The sequence below is a fragment of the Platalea leucorodia genome (assembly GCF_965183815.1).
Source record: "Platalea leucorodia genome assembly, chromosome: 1".
Classification (NCBI taxonomy): Eukaryota; Metazoa; Chordata; class Aves; order Pelecaniformes; family Threskiornithidae; genus Platalea; species Platalea leucorodia.
Window position 1 is genome coordinate 78,979,042 of NC_138823.1, and position 12,533 is coordinate 78,991,574.

General features: G+C 41.9%; 1 protein-coding gene across 1 annotated transcript in view; it reads right to left on the bottom strand.

The window, feature by feature from the left end:
• SEMA5A (semaphorin 5A) overlaps nt 1–12,533 on the bottom strand; it is a gene marked incomplete at its 5' end in the record, with an annotated part of 346,806 nt that overhangs the window by 138,511 nt on the left and 195,762 nt on the right. The window contains 2 exon segments of the mRNA XM_082303954.1: nt 10,516–10,729; nt 11,909–12,007. Of these exon segments, the coding sequence (XP_082160080.1) occupies nt 10,516–10,729; nt 11,909–12,007 (313 nt within the window).

Here is a 12,533-nt window from a genome sequence, read left to right on the forward strand (position 1 = left end):
GACAGAGTCTGAGTGGGTGAAAGGATGAGAGGAACCATACAGAAACTTTCTCTGGGAAGAGCAACGGGAAAAGGAGCTTGAGAGAGCTCTGTGAGAATATCTGAGGCAGTCCTGGCCTCTTCTCGCTTCCTGAGCTTTGCAGCAAGAAAGTTGGCTTGTGCTCTTTACCCTTTAAAACCTTCATCCTCTGAAGTAGACTACTATGACTTCATTTACCTAGTCAGTGGATGCTACTGTTTCCAGAGTGAACCAAATGACAGGAAATGACCTGTCTTCCTTTCTGGAGGTAACAGCAATTAACCTTAAGGATTATAAGGTCTGAAGCCTACTCTGAGCAAGAAAGAGCTGTGATTTCCATTGACTGTCCCTGTGAGAAGTGACCACTCACATCTCAAGTGCGATGAATTCAGAGACACAGTCAAAAGTGACATTAGCCCCAGAAATGTGAAAAGAAAGCTAAAATTAGGAGTTTGTCAGATCTAGACACAGATCAAATTATATATATACACAAAACAAGACACACACATAGATATGGGCTTGAAGGCGAGGGGTATGGTATCAGGCTTGCCCATGACAAGCTGTGGGATGACACGCCAAGGTTAGGGGGACAGGGTGCTAGCAAGGGCCCTCAGCCTGTTGCTCTGAGATGTGCTGGGTACACTGGAACACACTTGAAGTCTTATGGACATGAGCCAGGGCCTCCTGAGGTAATAGGAGCGAACAGGGAAACACCAGTGAAATACCTCAAAAGAATCAAGGGGCATTCCTCTAAGAAGGTGACACAGCCAGCAGCCCAGCTGAAGTGCCTCTACACCAATGCATGCAGCATGGGCAACAAACAGGAGGAGCTGGAAGCCACCGTGCTGCTAGAAAGCTACAACCTAGTTGCCATTACTGAAACTTGGAGGAATGAATCCCATGACTGGAGTGCAGCTATCGATGGCTACAGGCTGTTCAGAAGGGACAAGTGAGGAAGGAGGGGCAGAGGAGTTGTCCTCTACATCAAGAAAAGGATAGAGTGTGAAGAGCTGTCTCTGAAGAATAGCCACAAGCAGGTTGAAAGCTTATGGGTAAGAATTAGAGACCAAGGCAACAAAGGGAACCTTGTGGATGGTGTCTACTACAGGCCGCCCGATCAAGGGGAGCCTATTGATGAAGCCTTCTTACTCCAGCTACAGGAGGCACCGTGCTCGCAGGCTCTCATCCTGCTGGGGCACTTCAACCACCCTGACATCTGCTGGAAAAGTAGCACGGTGAGCCGTAGGCAATTCAGGAGACTCCTGGAATGCATCGAGGATAACTTCTTAAGCCAGGTAATAGCCCTACCAGAGGGGATGCAATACTGGACCTGATGGTCACCAACGCAAGTAAGCTAATTGGCGACATCAAGATTGGAGGCAGCCTGGGATGCAGGGATCATGCACTGGTGGAGTTCTCAGTCCTGAGGGATATGGGACAGGTGAAGAGTAAAGTTAGGACCCTGAATTTTAGGAAAGCAAACTTCCAGCTCTTCAAGGAGTTAGTCAATAGGACCCCACTGGGAAACTTCCCTCAGGGACAAGGGAACAGAACAGAGCTGGCAGATTTTTAAGGATGCTTTCCACAGAGTGTGAGAGCTCTTGATCCCCAGGTGTAAGAAATCAGAAAAGGAAGGCAAGAGACCGGCATGGCTGGGTCAAGACCTGCTGGTCAAACTAAAGGGCAAGAAGAAAATGCACAGGCAGTGGAAGCAGGGACAGGTATCCTGGGAAGAGTATAGGGACACTGCCTGGTTGTGTGGGGATGGGGCCAGGAAGGCTAAGGCACGGCTGGAGCTGAACTTGGCAAGGGATGCAAAAAGTAACAAGAAGGGCTTCTATAGGTATGTCAGGCAGAAAAGGAAGGTCAAAGAAAGCATACCCCCCAATGAACACAACTGGCAAACTGGGAACAACAGATGTGGAGAAGGCTGAGGTATTCAACAACTTTTTTGCCTCAGTCTTCACTGGCAACGTCTCTTCCCATACCTCTCGAGTGGATGAACCGCAAGACAGGGACTGGGGAGCAAAGTCCCTCCCACTGCAAGAGAAGATTAGGTTCGTGACCATCCGAGGAACCTGAACATACATAAGTCTATAGGACCTGACGAGATGCATCCCAGAGTCCTGAGGGAATTGGCTGATGTAGTTGACAAGCCACTCGCCATGATATTCGAAAAGTCATGGCAGTCAGGTGAAGTCCCTGGGGACTGGAAAAAGGGAAAAATTGCACCCATTTTTAAAAAGGGTAGAAAGGAGGACCCTGGGAACTACCACCCTGTCAGCCTCACCTCTGTGCCTGGGAAGATCATGGAACAGGTCCTCCTAGAAGCTATACTAAGGCACATGGAGGACAGGAAGGTGATTAGAGACAGCCACCATTACTTCACCAAGGGCGAGTCCTGCCTGACCAACCTAGTGGCCTTCTATGATGGAGTAACTACATCAGTGGACAAGGGAAGATCTACAGATATCGTCTATCTGGACTTGTGTAAGGCCTTTGACAGAGTCCCCCACAACATTCTTCTCTCTAAATTGGAAAGATATGGATTTGATGGATGGGCTGTTCAGTGGATGAGGAATTGGTTGGATGGTCACATCCAGAGGGTAGTGGTCAATGGCTCAATGTCCAGACGGAGATCAGTGATGAGTTGTGTCCCTCAGGGGTCCGTATTAGGACCAGGACTGTTTAATATCTTCATCAATGCCATAGACAGTGGGATCGAGTGCACCCTCAGCAAGTTTGCAGATGACACCAAGCTGAATGGTACAGTTGACACACCTGAGGGATGGGATACCATCCAAAGGGACCTGGACAAGCTCACGAAGTGGGTCCATGTGAACCGCATGAGGTTCAACAAGGACAAGTGCAGGGTCCTGCACCTGGGTCGGGGAAACCCCCAGTATCAATACAGGCTGGGGGATGAAGGGATTGAGAGCAGCCCTGCCGAGAAGGACTTGGGGGTGCTGGTGGATGAAAAGCTGGACATGAGCTGGCAATGTGCGCTCGTAGCCCAGAAAGCCAACTGTATCCTGGGCTGCATCAAAAGAAGCATGGCCAGCAGGTCAAGGGAGGTGATTCTGCCCCTCTACTCTGCTCTGGTGAGACCCCACCTGGAGTACTGCGTCCAGCTCTGAGGTCCTCAGTACAAGAAGGACATGGACCTGTTGGAGCGGGTCCAGAGGAGGGCCACAAAAATGATCAGAAGGATGGAACACCTCCCCTGTGAAGAAAGGCTGCGAGAGTTGGGGTTGTTCAGCCTGAAGAAGAGGAGGCTGTGGGGAGACCTTATTGCAGCCTTTCAGTACTTAAAGGGGGCTTATAAGAAAGACAGGGACAGACTTTTTATTAGGGCCTGTTGCAATAGAACAAGGGGTAATGGCTTTAAACTGAAAGAGGGTAGATTTAGATTAGATATGAGGAAGAAATTCTTCACCATGAGGGTGGTGAGACACTGGAACAGGTTGCCCAGAGAAGTTGTGGATGCCCCATCCCTGGAAGTGTTCAAGGCCAGGCTGGATGGGGCTTTGAGCAACACGGTTTAGTGGAAGGTGTCCCTGCCCATGGCAGGGGGGTTAGAACTAGATGATCTTTAAGGTCCCTTCCAACCCAAATCGTTCTATGATTCTATGACGATCCTAAGATCTAATACCTACTGAAGTCCTTGAGAGTCCCATCTGGAGTTTGCATCACCTATATTCACTGGATAGACACTTTGCATAGCCTATATTCACTGGATAGACACCTTGTATATTGGGGAGGCAGGGGGGGCGAGGATCAAAAATATAGAGGACTACCTTAATTCACTCAGAACCTCTAGAGGTTTGGGCTACAGGGATCTATCAAAAGATGCAGAAGTTTGGATGGTTACTTGAAACTCTGAATCCAGAATTCCACATACACAAGAACAAAAAAAACCCTAGCTTGCTTTTAGCAGATTTTGACAACGAGCAGGTATGGTATGGAAAGAAAACCCAATTGTGATAGCTTACCCATTTCTCTACAAACATTTGGACTGCCATTTATTTTTTCTCTGTGATCTAGTTTTGCAGGGAGGGAGATGATCAAAGGGCTTTCCCTGCAGACCTGGTCCTTTTTTTTTTTTTTTTTTTTTAATACCAGAAAGGAAACCAGAGTTCACTTTTGTAATCATTCCCTTTCCTTAAGGATTTCCTTAAATCTTTCCCTTTCACCTTAAGGCTTGGTGTGTCTGCTACTGAAATTCTCTGTTCTCCTCCTTTCTTTGGTGAATGCTGCTTTTTACCTGTTCATGTTCCCTGAAATTCGTCCCTTTTTCCACCTTCCTCTGGTTGAGATGTATTTCAGTTCTAAGCTCTTTCATTCTCTCTGTCTCACTGTGTATTACAGTTTTCTGCAGCATTAATGAGGCTGATGCTTCTGTCACGCCTCTCCGCAGCTGGGCACAGATGATCTGCTTGCAGGGCTGCCTTTCTTTCTTCCTCGTTCAGCCTCTCCGATTGGCACCTGACATGAGCAGGCTAGATGAAAGAAAAAAGAACAGGCTCTGTCCTCAGTAGCCTCCTAGTCTTTTCATAAATGGAAGGTGGACCTTGCTGTTTTACCTAGGGTAGATAAGAAGGAAAAAAAAACCACCTTCATGGGAAGTGCTGCCTGTCTCTACTATTTTAAATGGGTGAGGGAATGTTATGAAGGTGGTTTCTAATAACCGAGTCTGGCATTGGAGAAAGGAGGTCAGGGGAGGCACCTCCATCTCGCATCAACTTACTGCTCTCCTACTCTGCCATTGCCATCTAGGAGAAGATGTATAGCTTTGAAAGGAAAAAACAGCACAATGGCTCAAATTTTTCCTCTGGTAGCAGCTCCATTGAAGATGCCTAAGGATGGGTCTAAAAACCAGCAGGCATTTCCATCCCACTTTAGGATACTGGCAAAAAGGATGATACACACAAAAGAACAGAACCAACCTTCTGGGTGGCACAACCAAAGGAAAGTAATTATTTATCTTCTAGCAAAATAAGCAACAACTGGTAGCATATGCTTTGCATATTTTCAGTCAGGTCTCTTATCTGAAAGCTAAAGACCAAATTGCATATCTCAAGAACACAGTGGTTTTGTGTTACATAAAATATTACATAATAAGAAAAGCTTGCACTAGGTAATTACAAGGCATTTCATTAACAAACAGAAAAATGAAAGGATAACCCTGGATTATTATAGCCATTTCCATTAATCCTTAAAAGCAAAAGTGAAAGGATTCATTTTTGTACTTAGGTCATAATTTCTCTCCACATATCCTACTAGTAGCAACAGTTTTAATAAAAGTCCACTAACAAACAATAATAGGAATGGATTCAGAGCTGTATTAAACCCCACTAAACAAACCACCTTTGTAAGAATTTTACTTTTACTGCTACGTGTGAAGACTAGAAGTACCTGCTCTAGATTAATAAGCTTTTTATTAAGTAAAATGTTTTTAAGAAAGTGATCTCAGAAGAACTATTTTAAGAGTATCTAATAACCAAATGATTAGGGCAGGAAAAGGAAAAATTGATAATATTATGTCTACCAGCAGAGCAGAACAATCCAAACATTCCTATACTCTTCTCATCTGGAAAGGTTTCTAATCTGTAGGAGATTTTTTTTTTTTTCCTGTTTTGGGGCTACATCTGATATAAAATTACATTTTAATCATCTGTGGTCTGCCCACTGATGAAGTGGCTTGATATTTAGAACAAAGTTTTTATTTATTTAACATGTTTCAATAGCATCTATCATTGTATGTCTGGGATAAAGAAAACAACTACAATGTATTTCAAGATAGTTGGAGACCCAAGCAATTGTAAGTAAAGGCATCTGGCAAATTATGAATCCAAATGTCCCAGTGTTTCTCCATGTGATGAAACAGAAAGGGATTGATTGGGATTTCAATTTTTTCTTTAATCTGTTTTGCCCTTTTACTGGCTAAGTGAAGCAAATAGACATTATAGACTAAGGTAAAATTTCACACTGAGGCATCAGATCAAACATTTACTGATTTGAGGAGGTGAATTGAAAGGAGAAATACCTTCACTAAGTGGAAATGTTGGACTACAGAAAAAGCTTCTAAGTCTAAGCAGTGGAGGCTTTTCCTTGCCAATCTGGATCTGCTGCAGCTTGTGGACTACAAATATATCTATTCCATTTACCTCTGTCCTCTAGGGCAAACAATGATGAATTCTGCCCCTGCTGCACTTTGTAGATCAACTCTAAAGCAAAGTCTAATTAGAAGCACACTATCACAGTCAACTCTGGATATGATTTAAACTCTATGTTACACTGAGAGCTTAAACAGACTCAAATAAACAGCATGCCAGCTGTAAATCAAGGTGTACTTTTTTCCTTAATGAAAGATTTAATTTATTTGCTATCATTTAATAATGTCCAAAGCAGACCACTAAGGCAGACTATTCTTTTTATGAAATACCACAAAGGTAATTTTAAAACGTTCTAGCAACATGCTGCCCTTTACTGACCTGAGCAGTTGGCTAAAGCACAAGGTCTTGCTGATTGCTTTGGTCAGGAGAAGAAATCAATGGAAGAGCTGTCTGCTTTAGACATAATCCTCAATGTGCACTGTATTACCTCAAATTGTTTCTCTCAAGCACAGAAGTACTTGAACAGAGACTCAGACAGAAAGAGAAAGGAGAGTATGTAGCAGAACAACACACCTTAAAGAGTTAGTTACTGGTAAGCAGCCTTTCTACCTTCATTTGTTTGTGCAAATAGATATTCGTCTGAGTAACTTCAAGCATTACTTTTTTCTCTACATGGAAAAAGAGAAGGCCAAAACATGACATCATGAGAGGGAGAGGTGGGTTTTCTGTTTCACTTTTTCAGGTTTACTATCCTGCAGCCAGCTGGGCTGTTGGATGGGGAGAGCGCTGGTTTGCAGCAGTTGTTAACTCATCTGGGTGATCATGTTCCTCTTGATTGAGAATAGTGAGAGTTACAGATTACTGACAGGGTTGGCAAGAAAGATGAGGATAACATGGGGTCTGTCTCTTCACTGACAGTTGATAAATTCTTTGTGAGTGACCCAACCTGTAGAACTGTTGAACTACGGTGAATGGTCAGGTCATAGCACTAAGGTAGTCTAGTCCTTCAACAGCATCTCCTCATGGAGACAAGCAGAACCTCTGCATAGTGCTGACCGTGGTCAAAACCCTTCTCACTGCATTTGGGTCAGTTGCAGTTAATGTTGTCTATAGGAGCACCAGGAAAACAGAAATAGGCTCCACAAGCAGAGCATTAATTTCTTTTTGTAGAAGAGGAGGAAAGTTCTAAGGTAAAAAAATTATAACTGGTGATTGTATTCAGAGATAATCAAGAGCTGAATAGATTGCTACTCCTAATGTTAAAAGAGAATAATGTCAATAACTGCCTCCAGATGCTTCTTTTCTCCATCACTGAAGAAGACGTGACTGTTTACACTCTAAAATTTTCCAAAATAGGAGAAATTTTTAGGAAGTGGGAAGATATCTGTAACATTCAGCCAACTGTTCTTTCTGCCACTAAAATTTGTCAAAACAGATGAAATTGAGGGGAGTCAAATCTCAAATATTATCTGCAGATTGTCCAGTGGGTGAACAAACAGCATATTCAGAGACCCTCTAAGATGGCTCCACAATAACTATCTCCGGTCAACAACAGCATTTCTGTGTTGGCAGTGTTGCCGTGTTGTCCATCCACCTTTTTGATCAGTGCTTGCCCAAGATCTTTGTGCTTCACATACCGTGGGATCACTGAACTTTCCTTTCAGTTATAGTCTCACAGGATATACTTGCAGTATACTTTTACACATATCCTGAAAAATTCATATTTTTAACCAAGCTATCCCAACTCTTCATCACCCCAGATAACTGAGTGTTGAGTGCATCATGAAAATCATAATACAGAAATGAAAGCTCACTGACTTCTACATACTCTACTAAGGTTAAGCACCTGATCGGAATGATGCTCAGTAACATATGCTGAAAATAACTGCTAACTTACCTATTCAGCTGATGTGGATTGCTTCCAGACCTATCAAGCCCCCAGTAGAAGGCAGGACCTGATAAGAAATACATGACTCTGGCTGAACCAGAATGAATGGGGAAGCTCAGACAGGCCATCAACTTAAATTTATTTTATTTGTGATAACTGTGAAGCTGAAATCACAGCATGGTATATGGGATTTCACCCCAGCCACCTGACACATCAGCTCCGTTTTCCCCTTCCACACTGTGTGTCATGGTTCCTGTGATTACTGACCTTCTGATGATTAAGATTAGGAGCAAGGTTTTTTCTGTGACGAAGATTCAGAGCTTCCCATGTCAAGATCCTTCACCCCTACTTACACTGAACACTGACAGCGGACTGCCTAAGCATATGAGCATGTCCCTTTGGCCTGACTGATGACACTGAAAACTCCTGAATGCACTGAGAAGTGTGCTAGCCATTAAAATCAACACTGTCTTTATTACGTAGCAATAACACATACAGCAAGATAATCAGCTGCGTTTTAAAGTACTGCCATCGCCCCCAGAGATGGTTTGAACTGGTCCAACGTGATTTGCAGAGTAGAAAATCTAAGTGACAAAAAACATTGTGCCTCTGAGGGAAACATGGATGTAAATTAAAAACTTACTTTAATTTGCAAACATTCACAGACACATGTGCATGCACATGCATACCTAAAACAACGCTGAATTACAGTAACTGTCAGCTACTGCTGCTGAACAGATACTGACTAGGAAGCTTCTATTCCAGTTGGTGCCTTACTTTTCTTGCAGGATTATCTGTGTTACTTCCTCACTGAAAGCAGCAATGGAAGCACTTCCATTCAAGCCATCACTTGGCACTGAGTCACATATGAGTAGGCAAATTCACATAAAAGCAGATGAATCCTCAACTCTTAGCTACCCCAGAAGACATTCCCCCTCCCTTTCACATAGGTAACTGGGCTGCTTCCAGACTTTTACTGGATTTGCCTGAACTGGCTCCAATTACAAAACTCATCTTGTTCTTCCTTCCCAAAGATAAAAGCCACACTTTCCTGGCAACTTAATTGTAAACAGTTTTGAGGCAGAAGAATGAGCTCTAACAGAGAATGTATAAGTGCAGCCGAAGCTTCAAATAGACAAAATGTAAATAAATACAGTGAATCTGATTAATTAGACAAGTCTTGGGGGGGGGAATTTTAGTGTGCCCCTTGGCATAAAACATATCCAGTTAAACTGAAAATTCAGTGCGAAGATTTTTTTCCCTTTGACAGAAGCACCCAGGTGTAGCACAGCAATTAGTTCCAATACCACAGTTGTGTGGACAAAAGGTGCCTGAACAGGGATATCTATACAATGAGTTCATTTTTCCTCTCACATTTCTTTTGCATTGTTATAATTCTGCTATGTTCCATGCAGTTTGATTTTGTTTTGTTAATTAATGTTCTAATATCAGCTGACCTTCAGAGAATGTCATAAATTTCTCCAAGCTACCTCTGATGGCTTCTTTGTACAAGGAAAATACACCAAGCAAATACGCACAATTCAGCATTCAGAATATATGAAAACTGAAATATTCAAAGTCAAGTCTGTCATTTGCAGCTGACCTAATGTTCTGAAGCTAGAAGGATTTATATTTGTACTTAATTTCAAACATGAGAATAATCCCATCATAACATGAAATGTACTGTGGGAATAGGGACTGATGGTTACTGTTGTGTCACGTAGCATGCATTACGAAAATATGGGTTTTTTTCTACTGGAGCAAGCATGGGCAAAGTATAATATACATAATTTCACATTTTATGTTAAATAATCTTTTTCTTGTTAGAAGAATCTGCTTCTTTTTTGTAATACATAAAATGGCAACTGGCCCTGTTACACCTCCGGAATACCTATCTGTTTACAGCTTCTCCCAGCTGGAAATCCCCATCAGGTGATTAACATCCATGACACAGGAGTCATTGCTACAACACGATTTTATGATATGTTTTGCACACTAGTCCCTATCCTTTGACTATAATAAGTGTCAAAAACGTCAGTCTGCCACCTAAGCAGCTTGAAAGCACAAATTTTTCTGCTTGTCAAGGCTGGGACCTGCAGGGAAAGCCAGGAGAATTCAGTCGGTTCTAAACTGTTTATTTTCTGCCTTAGGTTTTTGAAGGATTCAACAAAAGAATGCTCAAGGCAAGCTACTGCTATTGGCTGACTCAGCTTTACCATGTAACTGTACCTGAGAGATACAGTACAGCTCATCCCTAAGCCTGCAAACATGACTTAAATATCTAAGTGCACATCTACAAACTGCAACTATATTAATTAAATGCCATAATACTTATACTAGTAAAATAAAAAAAAATATATTATGCAAAATAATTTTAAAATTAGATAAACAATACTCTCAAAACATTCAGATTCTCAGAATGGAATTTCAAGACTGTGAATATGGAGAATATGGGTTAAAAAGAGATGAGTCTCATGGTCCACCAGCACTCACCATTCAGCCACTTGGAGTTGTACTGTGCAGTGCGGAGAGGAGGAAGGGCCCCCAGACTGCGATAAATGGCAGGATCCCTTCCGGGAAAATCCATGGCTGTAGCAGCATATAATTCCCCACTGGAAGTGAGAAGAGCAGTGGAGTTGTGCTGAGGACTGTAAGGACAACGAGCCATGCCACTGATTTGATCATGTATCTCTGTCAAGTTACTTAACTGTAAAAGAGTGAGAAAAAGGGATTAAAATGAGCTGAAAATTATAATTTCGGCCAAGCTGCATCAATCTGAGCAAAATCCTATCATAAACCCCACTTATCTGCTTTGGCATTGTACAACAGTAACGAGCTGACCTTTACATCAATTTGAAACTGTCTCATATAGGAAGTTTTACTGTAATGTTGTCTGATCTAGTTTTTGCCCCTTTGGTATGTAAAACATGCAAGTGAATCGTTAGCCACCATGCCTAAAATGTCTTTAGAAGCGACTCAAAAATTAATTATCTCTACACAGATTGTTATTATGAAAAAGAATAACAGATCTGATTGCCAGAATCAACTAAGGTTTTCACCATAGCAAATGGTCAGACAATGAAAAAAAAAAATCTATTATTTGTTTTCTTGGTGTGTTCTAGGAAAGAATCTCACATGAAAAATGAGATTAAAAAAAGGAGCTTTCCAGTTCAGCAGAACTACCTCTCTGATTTAGTAGCCCTAATACTTTCAGTATATGTTATTTGAAAATAAAAGTACAATAGGTTTAAATATAATAAATGTGCCAAGGAGTTTTTTGGTGATACAGCTATTCTTTGTATTTAAACACCTCTCCCCTCCTGAAACAAATAGCCAGCTTAGTCCAAACAGTGACATTTTGATTTTTATTATGACTATTATTGATCCTTAATGGACTCCCTTTCTCTGATACACATAAATTACAACTAGGTTTTTTTCAGAAACAGAATGACAGATTTTCTCAACCAAGACTTCTCATTCTCACCAGTCAGAAATCATTAATACAGGTACTCTCATCTTCTCCAGAACTACACATACACAGTATGCAGCTACCCAGCTACATTTTATAACTAAACCAGTTGATGCCAACCAAACTTGAGAGAGTGGCAGAAGTCTTAGAAATACCTAAAGTTCATGAAAATTGGCATGTGGGAGGAACTGAGCTTTTTGTGGCTGTGCTCTCTCCCACAGCTGAGGCAAAGACTTTAAAAAGAGATCATCAGTTAACTCTCCTCTTTAGCCTGCCACTAGCCAAATCAGCCTTTTACACACCAGCTCACCCATCAATACACAAATAGCCTGGACTCAACCACAGCATGCTCTGCCTTTTATTTTGCTGGCTCAGAACAGGGACTCGAGCTTGTGGGACAAAACATTTAATTCATACCGTCCGATTGGTGCAGATAGGAGTGAATGCGTTGGTTCCACAGGTAAAGAGATGGTTGCCACCAACAAGAAGCACGCGAATGTAGTTCTGGCATTCCTCCTGCCGTGCAGAAAAGAACGACTATATTCAGTGATACTTCAAAGGACAGGGGAGACTAATTATGATTTGCTTTCCATGGTTACGTGTCCACACATAAAAATTTAGAACAAGGCTTAAGCATACCTGATGTGTTAGCAATCATGATATACATAGATTTCCTAACTACAATACATGCATCCATCAGTCTTTGTGAGAAATTCTTAATAGGATAACAGTAAACCTCTTCAGTACTGAAGATTTCTAAGTATATATTTCAAAGGTTTAGCTAAACTCTGAAGTGATAGATGCTGACTTAAATAATACACTGCTGTCTCAAGGGATCAGATGCTGTTTTCAAAGACAGAACAGGCCAAGGGAGGAAGTTGGAAAGAAAACAGGAGAAAGAACAGGTTGTCGGTAACACGAGTATATTGAAACCAGTACAAATAAAATTCTTGAGATGTTCAGATGCAGATTTGTCACTACTAGTTTCATAATTTGCACTATATTTTTATTAGAAGCATCTATGTTTCTGTTAATTTGAAGT